This window comes from Rattus norvegicus, chromosome 2 (assembly GCF_021556685.1).
Source record: "Rattus norvegicus strain SHRSP/BbbUtx chromosome 2, alternate assembly SHRSP_T2T, whole genome shotgun sequence".
Lineage (NCBI taxonomy): Eukaryota > Metazoa > Chordata > Mammalia > Rodentia > Muridae > Rattus > Rattus norvegicus.
In genome coordinates, this window is record NC_141535.1 from 181,804,081 (window position 1) to 181,830,454 (window position 26,374).

Genomic DNA, 26,374 nt, shown 5'->3' on the forward strand with positions numbered 1-26,374 from the left:
AAGGAAGCTGTGAGTCTGCCTGCTTGCTCTCACTTTAGTAGCAAGCTCATTTCTTCACTGGCATCTGAACCTACTTCTGCAGGATTCTGCTCAGTTCTGAAGAGGACCTGAGACCTCAAACCTTGTGGAAGAAACATTGACATTAGCCAACTTTATATGAGGTTGACTTCTGCCTACATATTTTTCTCATACATCCACTATTTATATAAACTTATTCTTTATGTTTAGTACAGGACGCTGATTAATACAACATAGTTGAAATGATATTGTTTGCACATTTCCAATCACTTCCAATGTTGGATAGAATAGTCAAAACTAGTTACCATTGACCTAAGATTCACTAAACATAAACAGAGAAATACAGAACCATGGTAGGTTTGAGTGGGGGTAGTGGAGACTGAGAGAAACAGGAACACAGAAAGACAGAGACATACAGACACAAACAGACAACCAAACAGACAGGGAAAGAGAAAGAGAGAGAGAGAAAGAGAGAAAGGGAGAGAGAGAGGGAGTGGGAGAGAGAGAGAGAAAAAGAGAGAAAGAGAGAGAGAGAGAGAGAGAGAGAGAGAGAGAGAGAGAGAGAGAGAGAGAGATTTAACAGTCATAGTGGGTCTGTTTTATGTTTGGTAGACCAAGTAGGGAAATCTACAGAACCTGCTTAGAAATAGGTGGTTCCAAGAATATAAAGGGGCAATTTAGCAGAAATTGAAAATAAAATCTAAAGGCTCTCCATAATTGTATCTTATAGAGGAAAGAGTAAATTCTATTACTTTCTTTCAGATCAACTTTAACCTCCAAATTGCCTCCAGAAGACATGTCAGGGGACCTGGAATCCAAGATCTGCGACTACACACATATCAGTGTTCAGAAATTTTGCTACAAGTGGACCATTTCCAACTTTTCATTTTGCATGGATGGAATTTATGAAATTATTACAAACCCAGTGTTCTCACTGGAGGCCAATGAAGAAGTGCAATGGTGTTTGAGAATATTCCCAAACGGTGTTGATGAAGAAAGCAAAGATTACCTATCTGTTTGCTTAGGTTTGCTCAGTTGTCCAAAGAGCCCAGTTTGGGCAAAGGTACAGTTCTGGATCATAAATGCCCAAGGAGAGAAACATCAAATTACAAAGATCCCAAATGTTTTAAGGTTTCTTGCAAACCAACACCAGGGTGTGAGAAAGTTCATCCTTCGAGATTTCCTGCTCTCCCATAGGCATTGGCTTCTCCCTGAAGACCAGCTCATTCTGTGTTGCAAGGTGTCCATAGTAGGACCCTCCTTTAGCAGGCCTGAACAAAACATGACACCTGCAATCAAGGATCCGACACAGATGTTGGCCAATGATGTAGGAGAGCTGTGGGAAAATTCCCTCTTCACAGACTGCAGCCTTGTTGTAGGTGGTCAGGAATTCAGAGCTCACAAGGCCATTCTAGCAGCTCGCTCTCCAGTTTTCAGAGCAATGTTTGAACATGAAATGCTGGAGAACCTAACAAACCGAATTGAGATCCATGACATTCACCTGCAAGTCTTTAAGGAAATGATGGCCTTCATTTACACAGGGAAGGCACCACACCTCCACAGCCACTCAATGGCCACTGGTTTGTTGGCAGCTGCTGACAAGTTTGACCTGCAGCACTTGAAGATCATGTGTGAAGATTCCCTGTGCAGGAACCTCTCTGTGAAGAATGCTGTACCAACTCTTATCCTGGCAGACCTCCACAGCGCAGAGCACCTGAAGTCTATGGCCATGGATTTCATTATACTTCATGCTTCTGAAGTCTCTAAGACCTTGGAGTGGAAGTCAATGGTAGAGTCACATCCCCACTTGGTGGAGGAAGCATTTCACTCACTGGCTTCTATGCAGTGTTTTTTCTTGGAGCCCTCACTAAAACGCTGAAAGATATTTTAGGAGCTTGACATCTATGACCTACACTTGGCTGCTAATAGCTACAACCAGTGTTTTTAACAATGACTTCTGTTTAGATTACAGTTTTGGTGGAATATTTACAGTGAATCTGGGGAAAGGCAACATTGTGAATATGCATTTAATACAGCTGTAATATTTCAAAATTCTGTGTAGGGAAAGGCAGCACTAGGGTCTTGGACACTCTACCTGACATCTATCCTGTGGATGTTTTATTCTTGTATGATGTCTTGGAACTAGGATTCAACTGGCCTGAAGCAGAGCCTAACTGACTTTCTTTGGAGAAACCTGTTTGCATTGCACTGAGCAGAATAGTTGACCTAACTTATATGCATTAACTGACATGTCAAGTTCTCCACCTAATTCATGTGTATTATCTATCTGCAAATAAACATTCTTTCAACTTTACTGTATTTACTCTCTTAATTGCCAGTTGCCTTATTGTTCTAATTAAGACTTCAAATCTTTTATTGAGTTTATTTAAGAGAATGAGAAACCCTGACTTACCTTTGCTTTTGTATACTGGCTTTGAGTTTCTCCCCATGTAAGTTGATGTTTATATGGGCTTCTTCTATATTACCATTATTATGTTTAGCCATATCACCTGTGTGCCAATCTCTGGAGACCTTTTATCATTAAGGGGTCGCTTATTTTTTTTTCTTTTTTCCGGAGCTGGGGACCGAACCCAGGGCCTTGTGCTTGCTAGGCAAGCGCTCTACCACTGAGCTAAATCCCCAATCCTTAAGGGGTCGCTTCTTAAAGACCATGTCCTGATCCAGTTTAATGATCATGTTTTTTGCTTTTTGTTTGCTTCCTTTTGTTTTGCTTTATTTCAATTAGTTTATGTGGTCAATTAAATTTTATTGATTTTTTTCTATATTGAACCACCCTTATTCACCTTGAGACAAAGCCTACTTTGTTTTTGAAAAATGATATTTTTTAATGTGTTCTTGCAGTTATTTAATGATTATGTTTGCATGAGTCCATAAGGGAAATTGATGTGTGTTTTAGATATCACTGTAACTGTAGTCTGTCATAAAATAGAGTGTGAAATATTCCTTCTCTTTTTATTTTGTGAAATGATTTGAGGAGTATATGCCATAATGCCTCTTAGAATAGCAGGTGAAAATTATGGGCATTTTTGATGGGGAGACTTTTAATGGCTGCTGCTATACTTTGATGCCTTTGATTTGGTGTACACATAATTAGAATTAAAATGGCAGCTTAGGCGTTTTTACTTTGATGAGTATTAGTGCCCTTACCTAAAATGAGTTCAACACACATTCATGCGATTCTGCCCAGAGGGATTGACGCTACTATGACCTTATTCCTCTAGACTTCTGAACACCCAGATGTACAGGGGAGACAGTTTGTGTCCTATGTATCATTGACCAGTAATGACCTTTATAATTAGAAGTCGTAGATCCCCTCCCTCCATTTTCAAAAAGACCCTCAGATCCCCTAGGTCTTTTAGATTCAATCATGTTGACTCATAATCCCACCTGGGATGACTGTCAACAACAGTTCCAGGTTCTTTTCACAACTGAAGAAAGTGAGAAGATTGTTGGAGAAGCTTGAAAATTGGTTCCAGAGGCAAATAATCTGCCCACACAAGTCCAGGCAAATATTGATGCAGCCTTAACTTTGACCATACCCAACTGGGATTTTAAGGCTGTTGAGGTAGGGAGAGTATATGTGTCTACCACCAGATTCTAATTGATGAGCCTCAGAGAAGATTTAATCAAGTTGGCCTATAAATTTACCTATGGTAACTAGCTGAAATAGTGAGAGCTCTACAGAATATTTAAAAAGAATTGTTTGAAGCCCATAAGATTTACATTCTCTCAGACACAGAAATGAGAAAAAATTATCAGTGGGAAGCTTGGCTTTTTTTTCAACAAACAGACGCTGATATCTGTCAGGAACTTCAGTGCCTGGATTGTTTTGCAGGCAAGCAATGTCCTATAACCTTATGTACGAAGAACTGTATGACTGAGAGCCTTGTGGATCATCTCCATTCCATGCCCTGGGTAAACTTGAAGGAGTAGGGGAAAGCCTAATAGTTTTCTTTGGGCACAGGGCACAAAATTCTGTCTTGAAACAAGCACTGGCACCAATTTCAAAATAAAAAATGGGTACAGGGGCAACAGCCACCAAGACTTATCTGTGTCTAGCCAAAGAAAGATTGATTTTGTAATAAGTCAGATTCATTCATGGTTATTTCTGAATGCCAGTACTCCCAGATGGAAAACATTTCTTCACTAAATAGGAGCACAGATCCATTTTAACCCAGAGGGAATAAACATGCTGGATATAATGTTTCCCTTTGTGATGGTTTGCATATGCTTGGCCCAGGCAGTGTCACTATTAGAAGGCATGGCCTTGTTGGAGTAAGTGTGTCATTGTGGGATTGGGCTTGGAGGACCTCCTCCCAGGTGCCTGAGGTTGCTGAGTTTGTTCCTGGCTTCCTTTGGTAAAGATGTCCTCCTATGCCTGCCTGGATATTGTGACACTGCCGTGCTCCCTCATTAATGATAATGTACTGAACTTTGGAAACTGTAAGCCAGCTCCAAATAATTGTTGTCATTTATAAAGCATACATTGGTCATGGTGTCTGTTTACAGCAATATGACCCTAACTAGGACAGAAGTTGGTACCAGGAGCTGGGTATTTTTGTGATAGGCATGACCATGCTTTTGTTTGGGGGAATGTAGATTTGGAGACTTTGGATTGGGAAAGCCATATAATGTTTTAAAATGGGGCTTAATGGACCATCTTTGTAGAAATGGGGAAGACTTTGCTACTGAGAGTAATTTGAATTGTTCAGGCCTGGTCCAAGAGGTTTCAGAGGAGAAGAATTTCTGTACCTGCTATGAAGGCTGCTTTTCTGGTATTTTGGTGAAGAATGTGGCCACTTTTTGCTCTTGTCTGAAGTGTCTGCCTGAGGTTAAGTTGAAGAGATTTAGACTCATTTTCTGGAAAAAGAAAGACTCAAAACAGCCTAGTGCAAGGTCTCTTGTATAGTTGCTAAAATTCACTCTTATGAAGAGCATTTTAATAAAAAAAAGGAGGTTGAAAGAGGAGAAAACAAAATATGTGATTTGAGTATTAAAGGGACAACAGAAAGTGAATTGGAGCTGAATACTGTGTTCAAGGATAGTAAATTAAATAAGGAAGTAATGACCTTGGGGTAAGATCCCACCCAGCTAAGTTCACACTCCAGGCAATTTACTACAAACCTTTAATCCTAGGAGGCAAAGACAAGCAGAGCTCTGATTTCAAGGCCAGACTAGAGCAGAGCAAGTTCTAGGCAAGGCAATGCTTAAATACAAGTGTAGTGGTACTCACCTTTAATCCCAGGAGACCAGAATACAGATGTCTAAATTCATGGTCAATCTACAGAGCAATATCCAGGACAACCAAGTTTAGACAGTGAAGGGTTTAGAAAAGAGGAAGCTAGTGAGAGTATAATAGAACAAGGGGCCCATGTTCCAGTTCCTGCAAGCAGGAGAACTCAGCAACTTTAGACATGTGTCCCTGGCTTTATATTTATGAGGAGAAGAGGACAATTGATGCTGACGTAATAGTTTCATAGTTTCATAGATATGAGAAACAAAGCTGTAAAAACAAGGTTTTGAGAAATATATCTGGTGGTCAGGAAGCCTATGACAAACTTGTGACATTTCTGAGAGATACTTCTGACATCAGGATGCCACGTGATATGATATAGTTTTGGTGATCAAGATATTGAGTCAAGAATGACCAGGTCTCACTGACGATGACCAAGCTAACTAGGACAAAACGAAAACACCTGTTCTTCGAAAGACTCCCTACACCTCCCTGTGGTAAATTCAGAGAGCAACCACAAGATGTCATGCTGACCCTGATCGAGCATGCAGCTCACTTCCCCCTCCCCAAAGGGAAGTGCCAACCTAACTCTTTCCCAGTGATTCACCAAGGCCACCTGTAGTGCTGGATGATGAACATATCTAACTGAGGCAAGAACTGCCCTTTGAGCAGGCCAGCCAATACCTGACAAGGTCCTTTGTCCTGTGTACCAGCAATGAGAATAAGCAAGCTAACACTGTTGGTGAAGTGTGCCCTGTGTAATGAAAAAGTTGTGTGCTTTTTGGGTTCAGGGTTGCCTTGCAAGAATAAAGAATTAAAATATCCCCCACTGACCCTGCTATGAGGACAAGTGCACCTCACAGCAAAGAATAACATAAGATGTAGCCTGGCTATAGCCACCACAAACCATCTGAACTTGATAAGGCCTGACTCAACAGTTCTGAGAAAAACAAGAACTAGGGTCAGCTTGTCTCTGAAGCAGGGTGGCCTAGAGTTGAACTGAGCCCAAGTTAGATTATGTGTGCCAATGTAAATCAACCAGTGAAATTGCTTTGTGTGACTGTTGCCAACTGCCTATGTAATTTTCCCTATAAATACCTTCCCCTAATTGGGCTCGGGGTCGACTCCTTTGTCTAATGTGTGAGATACATGTCATTCCCAGAGCTCTGGTTCCTCAATTACACCTGTTGTTTATTACATCAAGACAGGTTTCTCCTTAGTTTTTGGGGGTTTGTGTCGTCTCGAGATTTGAGTGGGGTTCTTCCCCACCCTGGTGGTCATTTAACCTCTTCCTGTTTGGAAGAGCAACCCCACCTATGTGAATTAAAAACCTTATATCTTCAGGCTATTGCATCAGTCACTTTGTCAATCTGTGCTCTGTGGGTGGCGCTCCTGAGGTAAGGCCACTATGGGGTCTTACAACATTATGGTAAGTTGGCCAGGAATCATGCTCCCCCAGACCATAACTGGGGAAGAGATCAGAGGTAAGCTCAAGCAAATCTGTACTCTGTGGGTTTCACTCCTGTGTTAAGGCCACTTTGGTGCCTTACAAAAGAACAAGAGTACAAATTGTTCCCTTTCCAGTCACATTTCTAAGCCTTTCTTTATCTTCAGAGGATCCTTGAAAAATTCCTTGAGGTTTGGACAAAAAAAAAGAACCCAATAGGACTTGCCCATCATAAGACCTCAGTTCTAGTCCAGTTGAAGGCTGAGGCTACCCCAGTCTGGATCAGGAAATACCCAATGTCCAGAGAAGGTAGAACAGGAATTCACAGGTCAACACTGAACTGGAGATATGACCTGCTACTGGAGCTAAGCAGGCTGGGTAAACAAGTATCTGCTAAGGAAGCCTAGTCCTGTCAGCTTGAGGTCACTTTTTCCCCCCATGTTTATTAACTTGAGTATTTCTTATTTACATTTTGATTGTTATTCCCCTTTCTGGTTTCCAGGCCAACATCCCCCTAACTCCTACCCCTCCCCTTCTATATGAGTGTTCCCCTCCCAATCCTCCCCCCCATTACTGCCCTCCACCCAACAATAACATTCACTGGGGGTTCAGTCTTGGCAGGACCAAGGGCTTCCCCTTCCACTGGTGCTCTTACTAGGCTATTCATTGCTACCTATGAGGTTGAAGCCCAGGGTCAGTCCATGTACAGTCTTTGGGTAGTGGCTTAGTCCCTGGAAGCTCTGGTTGGTTGGCATTGTTGTTCATATGGAGTCTCAAGCTCCTTCAAGCTCTTCCAGTCCTTTCTCTGATTCCTTCAACGGGGGTCCCGTTCTCAGTTCAGTGGTTTAATGATGGCATTCGCCTATGCATTTGCTGTATTCTGGCTGTGTCTCTCAGGACAGATCTACATCCAGTTCCTATCAGCCTGCACTTCTTTGCTTCATCCATCTTATCTAGTTTGGTGACTGGATATTTTATGTATTTACATTTCCAATGTTATCCCCTTTCCCCTCTGTACTATACTGCCTCCCCCTTCACCCTTCTATGAGGATGTGCCCATTCACACCCACCTAAACAAAGTTCAACACCATGGGGTATCAAGCCTTCGCAGGACGAAGGGATTTTCCTCTCATTGAAGCTGGACAGTGCCATACTCTTCCACTTCTGTGCCTGGAGTCATGGGTCTCTCTATATGTATTCTTTGTTTGGGGATTTAGTCACTGGGACATCTGGTGACATTTGTTTGATTGATATTGTTGTTCTTCCTATGGTATTGCAAACCCCTTCACCTCCTTCAGTCTTTTCTCTAACTTCTCCATTGATGTTCCTATGATGTGCAATGATTAGCTGCAAGCACCCTCATCTGTATCAGTAGGGCTCTGGTAGAGCCTCTCAGGAGACACCCATATGTGGCTCCTGTCAGAAAGCAGTTCTTGGCATCAGCAATAGTGACTAGGTTTGGCAGAAGCATATGGGATGGATCATCAGGTGGGGCAGTCTCTGGATGATCTTTCCTTAAGTCTTTGTCTCTGTACTTCCTCCTATGAGTATTTTGTTCTCTTTTTTTAGAAGGAATGAAGTATTCAAATTTTGGTTTTCCTTCTTCTTGGGCTTCATTCTTCTACATACAGCCATCCAGGAAATTTTGATAGACATTGCATTGAATCTCTTTATCACTTGTGGAAGGATATCTGTTATTTTATTATGTTAATTCAACTGATTCATAAACATAACAAAACTTTTTGTCATCTGACTCATTCAATTTGTTCAAAGACTTGAATTTTTTTATCATAGAATGCTGAATTACAAATCCAGCTTGAATTTCATGATCATAGTTTAATGCAATTTCGTCTAGCAGCTTTAAATGCTTGAGATAAAATTGAAGAGTCCAGACAGAGGTTTGTGTCACATACTATAATTATTCAGGGTCCAAAGGAAGTCTTCCCTCAATTTTTGCAAAGATTGACTTCAGCAACAATAGAATAATATCAGATTCAAAAGTCAGAAAAAGACTAATTAAATTTTTGAAAATGGAAATTCAGATTGAAGAGGGTGATTAGACATTTAAAGGCAAGTTCAGCACCAATAGATGAATAAATTAGAGATACATCTGCTATTGAATCTCATGTTTATAGTGATAATATGGCAGAAGTAATTTCTAAAGGTATTAAGAAAAATCAAAATGGTAGATATTTTTAAAATATTTAAATGTATTAAACTTCATATATAAAACCACAGGCGTGGCACACTATCCTTAAAGTCCACTGTGCTATTATCATCCTGGAAAAGTGGTATCACAGTTAACAATAAGATTACCCCTAAGCCCTGGGTCCTGCTAAGACTGAACCCCCAGTGAACTAGACTATGGGGGGAGGGTGGCAATGGGGGGAGGTTTGGGAGGGGAACACCCACAAGGAAGGGGAGGGGGGAGGGTGATATTTGTCCGGAAACCGGGAAAGGGAATAACACTTGAAATGTATATAAGAAATACTCAAGTTAATAAAAAAAAAATAAAATAAAAAAAAAAGATTACCCCTGTTCTCACTGAAGTATCTGAGAAGCTGTCACTCAGAATAAGTCTCCTGATTCAAACAAACATGATGCAGATACAAAATAGAAACACTCTATTTGTTCACACAAATGGTCACAGGTTCTGCTTGCATGTTTTAGATTTTTGAGAAAAATCTCAGTAGGTAGCCCAAGATAGCCTTGAACTTGCCAAATAGCCTGAGCTGGCCTTACCTTTGTTATCCACCTGGATTTGATTCTAGAGTTCCAGAAACCCTATTTTTGAGCCATTTCTGTTGATAAGAATCCAAGCTGCATATCTCAGTGTTATCCTGGTTTAACATGAAGGCTAGCACATAGGAAACAAAGCTAAGTCCTCTCACACAGCAAAATGTTCTTGGGATGACTATTATAAATCAATGTCTCTTCTTGGCATACGTACTCTGCAATATCTGCTTGATGGAACATGACCACTACAATGGGGTCCACTTTTCTGCACTCTTGGGTAGACTTCGCTGCTATCCTAAAACCCAAAGGAATGTCTGCCATGGAATAAACCACTACTCCCTGGTACTGAGATGTGTATTCAGTGATTCGACTCAGACAGGATTTCACACCGGGTTTCCATACAAGAAGGATTGCTCTGCTCCATTTGTGTCCATACTTGGCATAGGGTACAAGGTATTTTAATGTGCAACCATAAAGTGTGGGTCTTAGTAAACTTTCCAAAACATGTCCCCAGGGACACTAGCTTATTCCAGATATGTTGGCGTCCAGTTTAGGGCTCATCTCACTCAGATAATACACTTGGTCTTTGTGGAGCTAGAAAAAGTAGGTGCCGTCCAATCTGTCCAGTAGGAGTTGTAGATTCTCTCCAATGTATTTTGAAATCTTCTCAAACAGAACCCGGGCCTCTTTTACAATCAAAGGCTTCTTTTTCCCCTAGCTTGACTCCCGGGATCTTCATCCCTAATGGGAGATATTCTAATTGTGGTACAGAAGGTAATTTGAAAATGGATTATAGGCAAGACATGACTAGAAAAAAGTTTTTAACCTAGAAACAATACAAAGAGAAAACTTCAGCCTCCTGGAAAATGCAAAAAGTGTGTCAAAGTCTGCCACTGGACTGATAAATGCAGATCAACCAGGGATAGGCAAGGTTACCCTTTAACATCAGAAAAGGAGTCCTCCTGTAGGCCCTGATATCAAATTTGATATAATCATTCTGTGCCAGTAAATGTGATGTGTTGGAGGGGCCTGAGTTAGCTAGAATGGAATAAAGACCCTGATTTAACTTGTTTCAGATTAGCTTCTGTGCGTGTTTTAGGAGATTGCGAACATTTCCCTGGCACTACACTCCAACACTATGGACTGTGATCAAATACTCCTTGGTTTCTGATTTGACAGGTAGTGCATTGTGTGTGTGTAGGTTGCAGACTGAATGACTTACACTAAAAATCTGGTAGCATCTCATAAATGTTCTGGACAGTGAATCAGCTGATCCTGGCTGAATTCTCCTATTTTTCCAAATGGAAGGTTTTTTTTTACCCATCATTGTGAAGCCATACCAACCCAGGAGGGGCTTCACATTTCTTGGAATGTTGATTAAAAACTTACTGGTTTGTCCAGAAATGCTAAAGGACCCTTGTACTATGCTCACTTTGCGGCAGAGCCTGGGCTGGTCTTAGGGAGAAACCAATGACCATGGGAGAATAGAAAACCCAATAAATGAACTTTTTGAATCCCCTCTATTGGATTTACAGAAACCTACATCTTTTTTTGTTATATTACAATTCTTGATGTAGATGATTTTGACCTCTAAGTAATAATGATTGCTCTGTCTTATACTCTGCAGTGCTGGGATTAGAGACCTCAGCTGCCCCAAGTACTGATATAACAAATTATAAGTGACATCAGTCTCAGAAACACAATAATATATGCTCTATGTCCTTCTTGACCTAAGATTTCTTTAGAAAAACTGGTTAAGAATTTTTATTTTATTTCATGTATTTACTTTTCAAACTTTATCTCCTTTTTGGTTACCCCCACTCCCATCCCCATCCTCCTGCTTATATAAGGATGTGCCCCCTAACACCAACATTTCCCTACTGGCTTCATGCCCAGGCATTCTTCTACACTAGAGAATCCAGCCTTCACAGGACCAAAGGCTTCTCCTCCCATTGTTGGCAGATAAGGCCATCCTCTGCTACATATGCTGCTGGAGTCATGGGTCCCTCCGTGTGTACTCTTTGGTTGGTGGTTTCGTCCCTAGCAGCTCTGAGTTCTCTGGTTAGATAATATTGTTTTTCTACCTATGGTGTTCCAAACCCCTTCAGCTCCTTCAGTCCTTTCTTGAACTCTACCATTGGGGCCCCATGCTTAGCTGCATTCATTCCCATTGTATTGTAAAGCTCTGGAATAGCATCTTCAGGAGACCTCAATATCAGGCTCCTGTCAGCAAGCACTTCTTGGCCTCTGCAATGTACTTGGCAATGGAAATGTACCACAGTTTCAGAATCCATTCCTCTGTTGAAGAACAATTGAGTGCTTTCTAGCTTCTGGCTATTATAAGTAAGGCTGCTGGGAATATAATGGTCCATATATCCTTGTTATATTGGGGGAAAGTACTATGTCCAATTCAGATGAACTGCCTGATTGATATCCGCAGTGATTATATCAGTTTGTAATCCCCCAATAATGGAGAAGTATTCCTCTTTCTTCACATCCTTGCCAGCATCTACTGTCACCTGAGTTTTTAATCTTAGCCATTCTGACTTTTGTGACTCAAGGTTGTTTTAATTTGCATTTCCTGATGACTAAGGATGTTGAATATCTCTTTTAAGAGCTTCCCGGCCATTAAATATTCCAAAGTTGAGAATTCTTTGTTCAGCTCTGTACCCCATTTTTAATAGGGTTATTTGATTCTCTGGAGTCTAACTTCTTGAGTTCTTTGTGTATATTGTATATTAGCCCTCTATTGCATGTGAGATCTGTAATGATCTTTTCCAATCTGTTGGTTGCCATATTTTCCTATTGACAGTATGCTTTACCTTACAGAAGCTTAGCAATTTTGAGAGGTCTCATTTGTCTACTGTTGATCTTAGAGCATATGCCATTGGTGTTCTGTTCAGGAAATTTTCCCCTGTGCCCATGTGTTTGATGCTCTTCCCCACTATCTCTTCTGTTAGTTTCAGTATATCTGGTTTTATTTGGAAGTTATTGATACTCGAGGACTAGAGCTTTGTAGCAGGCAATAAGAATGGATCAATTTGCATTCTTTTACATGCTGACTGACAGTTGAACCAGTACCATTTATTGAAAATACTGTCATTTTTCCCCTGGAATCTTTTAGCTATTCTGTCAAAGGTCAAGCGACCATAGGTATATGGGTTCATTTCTGGGTCTTCAATTTTATTCCACTGATCTACCTGCCTGTTTCTTTACAAATATCATACAGTTTTTATCACTATTGCACTGTAATATAGTCTGAGGTCAGGGATCGTGATTGCCCCAGAAGTTCTTTTATTGTTAAGAATAGTTTTTGCTATCCTGTGTATTTGTTATTCCAAATCAATTTGCAAATTGCCCTTTCTAAGTTTATGAAGATTTGAGTTGAAATTTTAATGGGGATTACCGTGAATCATCATGTTGCTTTCAGCAAGTTATCCATTTTTACTATATTAATCCTGCCAATCTATGAGCATGGGAGTTCTTTCCAAAATCTGATATCTTCCTCAATTCTTTTTCTAAGACAACTGATGTTCTTGTCATACAGATCTTTCACTTTCTTGGTGAGAGTTTCACCAAGGTGTTATTTTTTTTTATTATTTGTGACTATTGTGAAGAGTGTCATTGGCCTAGTTTCTTTCACAGCATATTTATCCTTAGAGTAGCAAAAGGCTACTGATTTGTTTAAGTTAATTTTATATACAGACACTTAGCTGAAGTTGTTTTTCAGGTTAGGACTTTTCTGGTGGAAGTTTTGGTGTTCCTTAAGTTTACAATATCATCTGCAAATAGTAGTAATTTGAATACTTCCTTTATAATGTGTATTGTTTGACCCTTTTTTGTTCTCTAATTGTTTTGCATAGGACTTCAAGTGTTATATTGAATAGATAGGGAGAAAGTAAGCAACCTTGTCTTGTCCCTGATTTTAGTGATATTGATTCTAATTTCTCTCCATTTTATTTAATGTTGGCTACTGATTTGCTGTACACTTCTTTTAAAAGAACTCATAGGAGTAATAAAGTTATGAAGTCTGAAAACTTAGTTCAATGGTAGGGAACTTGCCTAGCATGTTGAGGTCCCCAATTCTCTCTTCTGCTAAACACACAGATGCAACTTTCATGCCTGTATTTGTGGATTGATTCCAGAAAAAAGAAAATTGCCTGTAGACTAAGCAGAGGATGCCAGAGGCACACTGAACATTTACATTGATTGTTCTCTGGGGCATACATTAATGGAGTAAGTGAGTCGGGGTGTGTGGTACTCATGACTAATCTTAACAGGGAGACAGAGATAGGATAGGAGGATGAAGGCTATTGTGGAGTACAGAAAGATGTTACAACAGTAACTGAGAATGTATACATATAAGGAGAAGAAGAGAGCATGAGAAAGATCTCCTTTTGCATTTGGCAGAGGGAATAATCATATCAAGCAAATTGGGGTAGAAAGATATACATTGATATTTCCATTCATCTCTTTCTACTGTGGTGAGCTCCGTGTGCAGCCCAAACTACCAGACACCTATTCCTCTTCCTCTGTCTCTGCACTGATAGGTCCCAATTCCTGCACGACAACCATGTACTTTCCATATATATAAAAATACATTTACATTATATATTTTTCATTTTCATATCCTTTTCCAGTCTTAATATTGTGCCTTATGAATTAAGAAGTCAAGTATTTAAATTCCAGACTTCAGGGGGAGAGGTAGGAACATCTCTGTGTTATTTTTAGACCAGCTTGCTCTATAGAGTGAGTTTAAAACAGCCAAGGCTATATAAAGATACTCTATTTCAAATCAGAGAGAGAGAGAGAGAGAGAGAGAGAGAGAGAGAGAGAGAGAAAGAGAGAGAGAAAGAGAGAGAACGAATCCACCTGAAATTGGGCTGTGGTTATGTGTGGAGTGATTAGTGTTTTAGTTCACAATTGTCTTGTGATTGTCAGAGGAAATTGCTTATATACAAGAAGGTCATTGTGAAAAACGATTCAAAATTCTGCCTAGAAGAGATGAAAATCTCTGTTTTCTCTATATGCAGAAAAACTGTATATTCTAAGGGGCCTGCGTTGGAAAAAGTCGGTCTCCTGGGTGATTGATAGGTGTGTCTGTCACATATATGTTGATTCCCTCTCTCCAAAATGAAAACAAACTCACAGATTCCACATGAATATCCACACCATTATTTATAACTCCCCAAAAGATCAACTCTGAAAAGTCAGAGGCGTCCTTCTGAAAATTATATTCAAGAAGTAGAAGCAGAAGGACCTAAACTGAAGTGGTGGCATGGAATGCACAGTGAGTAAGGCTGCCATGGGAAATTAGTTTATTTGAATTGATGTCATTCTTCTTAAACAAATTAATATTAAAAAAAAACAAAACAAAAACAGCCAAACAAATATTAAATAAAAGAAACAACAAAACCAAGTTGTGCAATTATGACAAGAGCAGGCACATCATCATCAAGGAGAATGTGCACATGATTCATAATAAAGTCAAGGGATCTCCAACTTTACTACAAATGCTGGCCTGTCTTATATTAACTAACAAGGCAAAGTAGAGGAATCTGATGGAAGGGAATCTTAACTGAGAAAATGCCTCCAGGAAATCCAGCTACAAGGCATTTTCTGTATTGATTGATTGGAGAGGGCCAGACCATTGTGCATGGTGTGTTCCCTGTTCTGGTAGTCATTGGGTTCCATAAGAGAGCAAGCTGACATTGCCAGGAGAAGCAAGGCAAACGTAAGATTTCTCCATGGCTTCTTCATCAGCTCCTGCTTCCTGTGTGAATTCTAGTCCTGATTTCGTTCAGGGATTAATAGCAATGTGAGCATGTAGGTGTAGGCTGATTAAAGTATTTCAGGTCATAGTGTTTCTTACAGCAATACCAATCCTTTCAATGATACAAAACAACAGGGAAATGAAAATCACAAGTTAATCATCTATCACAATTATCCTTAACATCTGTCAGAACCAGGCAGTAGTGAACCTGTGGAAAAATGAAGTTTTCGACTGTCTAGTCTGGAAAACGTCTGAGTTGACAAAATTACCTATTTGGCAGTCCCTCCAACCTGAAAAATTTCAGGATGCTCTGGCCCTAATATTTCCACTCCTAGGATATCTTCAACATAAATGAGTTAATAAAAAGGCAAGGAGGACCCTCTTCTGTGTCCCTCACAGTTACCACAACACTGAAGTAGAAACAAGCAAGTGTCTGTAAGCAGAAGCCTCGATTTGTTGCCAACTTAAGGAATGGGTTCCTTACTTCAACGATGGAGAAAGGACCGCCCCACAACTCAGCCTGTGTGAATCTCACACCCCAGTGTAGAGAAGAATCCCAACATACAGGATTCCATTGATGTTTCATTTACACATAATTCAAACACCAGACAAAAATATTTAAAGTGATGTCAATGAAAACAGTGTTTGCTACAGTTGTGGGTGTCCACCAGGAAGACCCCAGAATCCTACAGGACACAAGCTTATTTCCCTTCAAATACAAACTGTTGAAAAGTCAGTAATTTTTTTTTCGTTCATCTTTATTAACTTGGGTATTTCTTTTTTACATTTTTATTGTTATTCCCTTTCCTGGTCTCTGGCCCAACATACCCCTAACGCATGCTCTTCCCCTTCTCTATGCGTGTTCCCCTCCCCATACTCCCCCCCATTATCGCCCTCTCCCCAACAATCACATTCACTGGGGGTTCAGTCTTGGCAGGACTAAGGGCTTCCCCTTCAACTCATGCTCTTACTAGGCTATTCATTACTACCTATGAGGTTGGAGCCCAGGGTCAGTCCATGTATAGTCTTTGGGTAGTGACTTAGTCCCTGGAAGCTGTGGTTAGTTGGCATTGTTATTCATATGGGGTCTCAAGCCCCTTCAAGCTCTTTCAGTCCTTTCTAAGATTTATTTTTTTATAAAGTCATAGTAATGTGTCCTTAGGAAGACACTTAGTTCCTCATATTGTTTACCCATTCATAAACTACAGCCTATAATTACACCTTCTATGTGTAAAGCTAGAAGATTAGAATGTGGGCCTATGTTAACTATTTTAAAAAGTATATCAATTTTGGCTAGATCAAATGTTAATTCTATTTTGTTAAACTTAGTTTAACTTGAGAGGTTTTAAACCTGGCAGGCTGCCTATCAAACTTCATTTCTCCCTCAGTTCCCATAGATGCTCTACCACAGTCTCACCTCCTAGAATGCATCAAACCCCTGTGCCCCATCCTTTCCTCTCATCAGTGGATCCTAAAGAGCTTTCCTTTGTGTTCTCCCTCTCCTCACTTGTTGCTTTGTCCGAACACACAACCACAGCTCCCTTTCCTGCTAATTTCAAAGGTCACTACTGCCAGGGCTTCATGTAGGATGATGTTGGATCCATAGAAATCATTCTGCTTCTCCAAACACAAACTCTGAGTCCCATCCCTAGTTCTGTAGCATAAAACCTGCTGCAGTCTCCATTTCCCTGCTATATTAGTGGGGATCACAGGGATCACAAAGATCTCCAACCCTAACTCCTCCTAATGACCCCATGATCACACCCTCCAATCCCAGCAGGCACAGGCTGGAAGCATGCAAGCAGAGCAGGCCATGAGAACAGGTGCATACAAAGTTTTCTACAATGCACCAGAAAGCCACGATACCCTCCTAAAATCCAGGAATCGGAGAGAAAGAACAAAATACTCATCCTGGAGAGACAAAAGCAGATCTCATCACCCAGACCTATAATCTTCAGAGCTTAGGTGCCTAGATGTCAGCCTGAAGAGCACAACCAATAACATCCAGGACAGCATGTACCCAATGGAACCCAGCAACCCTACCATAGCAGAAACTGAATATTCCAACACAGATAAAGAATGGGACAAGACCTTAGAGCAGCCTTATGGAAATGATAGAGGCCCTTAAAGAAAAATCAAAGACTTTCTAGAATTAAGTGAAAATGGATATACATCATTCCCAAATTTATGGAACACAGTGAATGTAGATATAAGTGGAAAGTTCATAGCAATATGTGACTAATTGAAAAGTGTAGAGAACTGCTTCCTGGTCCCAAACCTGTGGGAGAGAGAACTCACCCCCCGGACAGGTGGGCACTCATGAGACTGCAGAGAGGGAGAGATCACCAATACTGTTTACCCCTGCCCAGATCCCTGGCCCAAGAAAAACTTTATAGGGCCTCTGGGAACCAGAAGATAGGGGCACTCATGCCTGGAGCACCAGGGAAACTGCCTGGACCAGAATGGACCCCATCCACAGCTCCCTACACCCAAAACCTGAGGGAAGGAGAGCTAAACTTTCAGAGGGGCAGACACACCTGGAAAGCCAGAAGAGACTACACTCTGCCCACATTTCTAACTCCAGAGAAAAATGCCTAATGCCATCTGAGACCCCGGTGCATGGGGCCCAGGGAAAAGTCAGTTCAGGACCTCCTGGTTGCCGCACTCACGGAGAGCTAAAAAGCAGCCCCCGAGGAGCAACTTCAGCCACAGGACCAGAGATAAGACCAACTTTTATGCTCAACGGGACCTGCCTGGTGGAATCAGGACTCACAGGGGCAATATTCCTCTGAGATCAGACACTTCCGTTTTTTAGTTGGAGCTGGAACCTTGCTTATCTTGTCAAACAGCTCCCTGCTCCCTAACCCGTTGAGAGAGAGCTCACCAACCAGACAGGTGGGCACTCATGAGACTGCATGGCAGGAGAGACCAAGTACTGCCCACCCCTGCCCACATCCCTGTCCCAAGAGGACATTGTATAGGGCCTGTGGAAACAGGAAGATAGTGGCATTCAACACTGCAGTTCAGACACCACCCAGATCTGAAGGGACCAGGTCAAACAGCTCCTTGCACCCAAACCTGTGGGAGCGAGAGCCAAACCTTCATAGGGGCAGACATGCCTGGGAAGCCAGAAGAGACTATACTCTTCCCACATTTCTGACTCCAGGGGAATCCACCTAATGCCATCTGAGACCCCAGTGCACTGGGATCCCCGGGAAAACCAGTTCAGGCCCTCCTGGTTGCAGCCCTCATGCAGAGTTCAAAAGCAGCCCCCCCGCCCCCCAGGTGCAACTTCAGCCCTGGGACCACAGGCAAGACAAACTTTTCTGATCCAAGTGACCTGCCTGGTGGACTCAGGACACAGGCCCACAGGAACAACTAAAGACAAGTAGACAGGAAAGACTACTCTCTGAAAGCAGAATATTCTGTTCCCATAACTGGCTGAAAGAAAACAGGAAAACAGGTCTACACCACTCCCTACACACAGGCCTATAGGACGGTCTAGCCACTGTCAGAAATAGCAGAATAAGGTAAAACCAGAGACATCCTGATGGCAAGAGGCAAGCACAGGAACCCAAGCAACAGAAACCAATACTACATAGCATCATCGGAGCCCAATTCTTACACAAAAGCAAACACTGAATATCCAAACACACCAGAAAAGCAAGATCTAGACTTAAAATCACATTAGATCATGATGATGGAGGACTTCAAAAAGACATAAAGAACTCCCTTAGAGAAATGCAGGAAAACATAAATAAATAGGTAGAAGCCTACAGAGAGAAACCACAAAAATCCCTGAAAGATATCCAGGAAAATACAATCAAACAGGTGGAGGAATTAAAAATGGAAATAGAAGCAATGAAGAAAGCACAAAGGGAGACAACCCTCGATATAGAAAACCGAAGGAGAGACAATGAGCCATAGATACAAGCATCACCAACAGAATAAAAAGATATGAGAGAGAATCTGAGGAGCAGAAGATTCCATAGAAATCATCAACCCAACTGTCAAAGATAATTTAGAACAGAAAACAGGTGGAGAGATATCATACTTGAAACATAGGAGCACTCCTGTAAGCTCTAGATAGAAATGTGAAAAAAACAAAAACAAAACAAAAACCAAAACACACACAAAGGAGTAGTCAGAAAGAAATAGTCAAACTCAACGTTGATGTCAATAAAGTTGAAACAATACAAAGTATCAATAAAACAAATGTCTCTCAGGCAGAAATCCACTACCCAAAGACTACAATTGATAGACCCATGGCTCCAGCTGCATATGTAGCAGAGGATGATTTTGTTGGTCACCAATGGGAGAAGAAGCCCTTGGTTCTGCCAAGGCTGGACCCCAAAAGGATAGATGAATGTAAGGAGGGTGTCAGTCAGGGGGATAGTTGGGGAGGGGCAACACCCTCATAGAAGAAAGAGAAGGGGGACTGTAGAGGGAGGCCTAGGGCTGGGAAATCGGGAAAGGGAATAACATTTGAAATGTAAATAAAAATATTCAATAAAAAATAAGTGTAATTTCAAAAAAAAAGTAGAGATGCTCAGATTACAAATGATAGCAATTAAAAATATTACAATCATCGTTACCATGATTTGATCATTACACATTATGCACTCTGCATACCCCCCATACACACATACATATTGAAGAATCAAGGAGACATTTGGAAGGGAAGCATTCCAGGGTGACTGGAGGGGGACAAGAGAGGGATATGGAGGCTGAATATTGTCAAAACAAATCACAGACATATAAAAAAAGTAAAATAAAACAAAGAGTTTGTTCTTTGATAAAATCATAAGATCCGCAATCCCTTATCGAAATTAACTAAACGTTGGAGAAAGCCAGAGAAACCTCTGGACATATTTAAAAGCCATTACTCCACTACAGTGAAATCTCTAAGAGATAGGGTTAAATTCCTCAATAGGTCCCACTTACAACATGATCATGATCATGGGGGAGGGAGAGGGGAAGTGATGGCAGCTTATGGACAGGAAACCAGGAAGGGGAATAATATTTGGAATGTAAGTATTTCCTCTGAATTAAGTAAAGAAATATAACTAATAAAATTTTTGAAAAAAGGAATAAAAAGAGACTTATATGCCCTAGTTATATAGAACCTGTCATTATAAATCACTTCTCCACAAGAAAAATTATCTCAAGATAAGATGACTTTAGGACAGAATTCTACCAGAATGTCAAAGAGGAGCTAACATCAGTACTCCTCAAATGAGTTCACAAAATGGAAGTAGAGGAAACAATTGACAATGCATTCTAGAGGGCCACAGTTACCTAGATACTCAAATCACACAATGACCCAGAAATGCAAGATTACAAACCTATTTCCTCTATGAACACAGATGCAAAAACAAGCAATAGAGTATTTGCAAACCAAATCCAAGACCACATCAAGAGAATCACTTACTAGGACAAAGAAAATTTCGTCCCAGAGAGGCAGGGATGTTTCTGCAGACAAAATTCAATACATGCAATCTACCATATAAAAGAACTGAAAGAAATAGCCACATGAAGATCTCATTACATGTAGAAAAGCCTTTGACAAAAATCAGGACCCCGTGGTACCTAACACAAGTCTTGGAGAGATTAGGGATACAAGGGACATGGCTAAACATAAGAGCACAGTTTAGACCATAACCATAAACAGCATCAGGTTAAATGGTGAGAAATTAAAAAAAAATTCCAGCAAAATCAAAATGAAGATAAGATTTTCTACTTTCTCCATACTCGTTTAATATAATACTTGATGTCTTATGTAGAGCACTAAGAAAAGTGAAGGAGACTAAGGGGACACAATTCGGAAAGGAAGAAATTAAAATGTTGTTTGCAGATGATATGAGAAACATCGCTGACCCTAAAACTCTACTGGAGAATTCCTACAGCTGAACAACACTTTCAGCAAAGGAACTGGATACAACATTAACTACAAATAAAGAAACTCTTTATAGAGTCCCCCTTTATAGAAGGGACAAACAGCCTGAGAAAGAAATAGCCTCGACAAAATAGAATAACTCTAACTAATTTTGACCAAACAAATGAAGGTCTTACATGATAAAAGTTTCAAGTCTTTAAGAGACAAATTGAAGAACATTTGAAGTGAAAAGATCTCCCATATTCATAAATCTGTAGGATTATCAGTTCCTCTATTGTAAAGTTTACATGAATAACCATGAGAGCCCTGAAACTTGCTTAGATAGCTTGTTTAACACAACTACAAGAGCCCAGCCACCAAGATCAAGAATTAATAAGTGGGACGTCACAGAACTGAAATGCTTCTGTGAGAGATTTTTACAGTGTTAATAGGAGAAGATGGCAGCTTATTGAAATGCAAATATTTCACCAAACCAACATCTGATGGCAGACTAATTTACAAAATATACAAACATCTCAAGAATCTAAACACTATGAAACCAAATAAACCAACTAAAAATGGGGTACAGATCTGAATAGAAAATTCTGAATGGAGGAATCTCAAACATCTAAGAAGCATTTAAGCAAATGTTTAACATCCTAGGTTCTCAGAAAAAATGCAAATCAAAATGACTCTAAAAATCCATCTGATACTTCTCAGAATAGCTAAGTTCAAAAACACAAGTGAGAGCCCATGCAGTTAAGGCTATGAAATAAGTGCTGGTAGAAATGGTAACATGTACAGACGCTATGACAATCACTCTGACCGTTTCTCAGATAACTGGGAATCCATCTCCAGGACATATACCCAAAGGACACTCCATCCTACCACAAGGTCATTTCCTAAATATGTTCATAGCAGTTTTAATCATAACACCCAGAAACTGGAAACCTAGATGACACTCAAAAGAAGGATGGATAGGGAAAATTGCACATTTACTCAATAGAGCATTAAAATATTGATAAAAAAATAACATCATGAATTTTGCAGGCAAAAGCCGTAGTGAGGTAATCCAGTCCCAGAAATTCACACAAAATGAATTCACTTGAAATTGGTTATTAGCTGTGATGCAAAGAACAATCATACAACAGACCCATGGGATCAATACCAAGAGAGCTCAAGTGTGGAATGCAGTGTCCTCTCAATGGAGGGACAATAGTATAGATTCCCTGGCGACAATGGGCAGGTGGGGATGGATAAAGCAAAGATGAGGGAACATTATGGAAGCAGAGAGTACTGGGAGAGATCAGTGGAAGTTAGACTTATTTCAGGAGTGAGGAAAGAAATCCAGTGCAATAGAAATTCCCTGGAATCTACAAGAGCAATACTAGCAAAGACCCTTAGTTGGGATTTGAAGCCTGAACTGGCCACCTTCTGTAAACAGGCATGTCATCCAGTGAAAGGAATTGGAACACCAACGCAGCCACTCAATCTTCAACTTATAATCTATTCCATATGGAAGGTGTCCTAGGGTAATAATCACACAGAAGTTGTGAGTGTGGATACAAAGTGACTGGTACAACCTGAGCCCATGCCTCAAGCAGGAGCCCACACCTACCTGGCAGTGTCTGGAGGACCAGGAATCAGAGGATGAATAGTCCAGAGATGTTAGGTAGAATCAAATACAACTGGAGAAAACGTCAATGGAGCTGTACCTAATGATCCTCTGGTATACTTGTAGAAAGGAGTCTAGCATAACTGTCACCAGAGAGTTTTCATCCAGCAATAGATTGGAGTAAAGGAAGAAACCTAAAACCAGAAGTCAGAGAATGTAAATCTTATGGGCTTCAAACAGATCTTTTTAAATATTCTGTAGAGCTCTCACTATTTCAGCTAGTTACCATAGGTAAATTTATAGGCCAATTTGAATGAAACTTCCCTAAGGCTCTTCCAACAGAATCTGGTAGTAGACACATAGACTCTCCCTTCATTCAACAGCCTTAAAATCCCAGTTGGGTATGGTCAAAGTTAAGGCTTTATCAATATTTGCCTGGACTTGTGTGGGCAGACCATTTTCCTCTAGAACCAATTTCCAAGCTTCTCCGACAATTCTCTCACTTTCTTCAGTTATGAAAAGAACCTGGAACTGTTGTTGACAGTCATCCCAGGTGAGTTTATGAGTCAACATGATTGAATCTAAAAGACCTAGGGGATATGAAGGTCTTTTTGAAAATGCAGGGAGGGGGTCTACAACTTCCAATTATAAAGGTAATTACTGGTCAATGGTAAATAGGACACAAACTGTCTCCCCTGTACATCTATGTGTTCAGAAGTCTAGAGGAGTAAGGTCATAGTACAGTCAATCCCTCTGGGCAGTATCACATGAATGTGTGTTGAACTCATATTAGGTAAGGACACTAATACTCATCAAAGGAAAAACGCCTAAGCTGCCATTTAAATTCTCACTATGTGTGCACCAAATCAAAGGCATCAAAGTATAGCAGCAGCCATTAAAAGTCTCTCCATCAAAAAATGCCCAGGGCCATAATTTTCACCTGCTATTCTAAGAGGCATTATAGCATAAACTCCTCAAATCATTTCACAAAATAAAAAGAGAAGGAATATTTCCCACTCTATTTTATAAGAGACTACAGTTACACTGATATCTAAAACACACATCAATTTCCCTTATGGACTCATGTAAACATAATCATTAAATAATTGGAAGAACACATTAAAAATATTATTTACAAAAAAAGTAGGCTTTGTCTCAAGGTGAGTAAGAGTGATTCAATATACAAAAATCAATAAAATTCAATTGACCACATAAACTAACTGCAAGAAAAAAAGAAAAAAAAGGAAATAAACAAAAAGCAAAGAACATGATCATTAAACTAGACCAGGACATGGTCTTTAAGAAGCGATCTCTTAATAATAAAAGTTCTCCAGAGATTGGCACACAGATGATGTGGCTAAATATAATAATGGTAGTATAGAAGAATCCCAAATCAACATCAACTTAAGTGGGGAGAATCTCAAAGCCAGTGTACAAAAGCAAAAGTAAGCCAAGGTTTCTCATTCTCTTAAGTAGACTCAATACAAGAATTGAAGTCTTAATTAGAAAAATAAGGCAACTGGCAATTAAGAGAATACATACAGTAAAATTGAAAGAATTTTTATTTGCAGATAGATAATACACATGAATTAGGTGGAAAACTTTACATGTCCGTCAATTCATGTAAGTTAGGTCACCTATTCTGTTCAGTCCAATGCAAACAGGTTTCTCCAAAGAAAGTCAGTTAGATCTGCTTCAGGCCAGATGAATTCCAGGTCCAAGACATCAGACAAGAAAAAAGCAACATCAACAGAATAGATGACAGCTAGAATGTCCAAGACCCTAGTGGTGCCCTTTCCTTACACACCATTTTGAAATATTACAGCTCTCTGCAATCCATAGCCACCATGCTACCTTGCCCCAGATTCACTGTAAACATTCCAGCAAAACTGTAATCTAAACAGAAGTCCTTGTTAAAAACACTGTTGCAGCTGTTAGTATCCAGGTGTAGGTCATAGCCTTTAAGCTCCTAAAATGTCTTTCAGCATTAGAGTGAGGGCTCCAAGCCAGGACACTGTATGGAAGACAGGGAGTAAAATGCTTCCTCCACCAAGTGGGGATGTGACTCCACCATTGACTTCCATCCCACGGTCTCAGAGACTTCAGAAGCATGAAGTATAATGAAATCCATGGCCCTAGTCTTCAGGTGCTTTGTGCTGTGCAGGTCAGCCAGGATGAGAGTTGGTACAGCATTCTTCACAGAGAGGTTCCTGCACAGGGAATCCTCACACATGTCCTTCAATTCCTGCAGGTCATACATGTCAGCAGCTGCCAACAAACCAGTGGCCATTGAGTGGCTGTGGAGGTGTGGTGCCTTCCCTGTGTAAATGAAGGCCATCATTTCCTTAAAGACTTGCAGATGAATGTCGTGGAACTCAATGCGGTTTGTTAGGCGCTCCTGCATTTCATGTTCAAACATGGCTCTGAAAACTGGAGAGTGACCTGCTAGGATGGCCTTGTGAGCTCTGAATTCCTGGCCAGCTACAACCAGGCTGCAGTCTGTGAAGAGGGAATTTTCCCACAGCTCTCCTACGTCATCGGCCAAAATCTGTCTTGGATCCTTGATTGCAGGTGTCATGTTTTGTCCAGGCCTGCTAAAGCAGGGTCCTATGATGGATACCTTGCAACACAGAATGAGCTGTTCTTCAGGGAGAAGCCAATGCCTATGGGAAAGGAGGAAATCTTGAAGGATAAACTTTCTCAATCCCCATTGTTCATTTGGAGGAAACCTTAAAACATTTGGGATCTTTGTAATTTGATGTTTCTCTCCTTGGGCATTTAAGATCCAGAAGTGCAACTTTGCCAAAACTGGGCTCTTTGGACAACTGAGCAAACCCAGGGAAAGAGACAGGTAATCTTTGCTTTCTTCATCAACACCGTTTGGGTATATTCTCAAACACCAATGTAGTTCTTCATTGGCCTCTAACGAGAACACTGGGCTTGTAATAATTTTCCAAATTCTATCCATGCAAAATGAAAAGTTGCTAATCGTCCACTCATAGGAGAAATTCTGAACACTGATATGTGTGAAGCCACAGATCTTGGCTTCCAGGTCCCCTGTCATGTCTTCTGGAGGTACTTGGAGGTTAAATTTGATCTGAAAGAAAGTAATATACTTTACTCTTTCCTCTGTAAGATACAATTATAGATACCCTTTAGATTTTATTTTCACTTTCTGCTAAATTGCCCCTTTTATTTTCTTGGAAACGCTTATATCTATGTAGGTTCTTTAGGTTTCCATATTTGTTCTACAAAAGATAAAACAGACCCAATATAACTGTTAAATCTCTCTCTCTCTCTCTCTCTCTCTCTCTCTCTCTCTCTCTCTTTCTCCTTGTTTGTGTTTGTGTGTCTTTCAGTCTCCACCACCCCCACCCCAAACCTACCATGGTTCTGTATATCTCTGTGTTTGTTTATTGAATCTTACATCAATGGTAATTAGTTTTGACTATTCTATCCAACTTTGGAACTGTTTGGAAATGTGTAAACACTATCATTTCAACTGCATTGTACTAGTGAGGGTCCTCTACTAAATATGAAGAAAAAAATTCTCTCTATAACTAGAAAGTGGATGTATGAGAAAAATCTGTAGGCAAAGTCAAACTAATATAAAGTTGGATAATGTCAATACTTACTTATTCCACAAGGTGTGACGT

The 26,374-nt window shown here is 40.4% G+C and overlaps 2 protein-coding genes and 1 pseudogene across 2 annotated transcripts; 1 reads left to right on the forward strand and 2 right to left on the reverse strand.

Annotated features, from left to right (window-relative positions):
• The first annotated feature begins 814 nt into the window (after nt 1-814).
• Tdpozl1 (TD and POZ domain containing like 1) lies at nt 815-1,909 on the forward strand. The gene is given in 1 exon segment (XM_087643800.1): nt 815-1,909. A coding segment is annotated over 1 exon segment (1,095 nt).
• A 7,687-nt stretch (nt 1,910-9,596) lies between these two features.
• Nip7-ps3 (nucleolar pre-rRNA processing protein NIP7, pseudogene 3) lies at nt 9,597-19,844 on the reverse strand (annotated as a pseudogene).
• A 2,154-nt stretch (nt 19,845-21,998) lies between these two features.
• On the reverse strand, nt 21,999-25,782 carry LOC100911679 (TD and POZ domain-containing protein 2-like). Its single transcript, XM_087638679.1, has 2 exons — nt 24,732-25,782; nt 21,999-22,054 (listed from the first exon to the last, which is right to left on the reverse strand). Exons 1-2 carry the CDS (start codon nt 25,780-25,782, stop codon nt 21,999-22,001), a joined length of 1,107 nt encoding a protein of 368 aa, XP_087494805.1.
• Between the last annotated feature and the right edge of the window lie 592 nt (nt 25,783-26,374).

What these genes read in the sequence shown, in the direction of transcription:
- LOC100911679 (XM_087638679.1), bottom strand. Translation starts at nt 25,782, where the DNA reads ATGACAGGGGACCTGGAAGCCAAGATCTGTGGCTTCACACATATCAGT. An exon ending in CTCCCTGTCTTCCATACAGT is followed by an intron (nt 22,055 to 24,731) that starts GTCCTGGCTTGG and finishes AGTGTCATCTAG; the next exon opens with GTTTCCAGTTTCTGGGTGTT.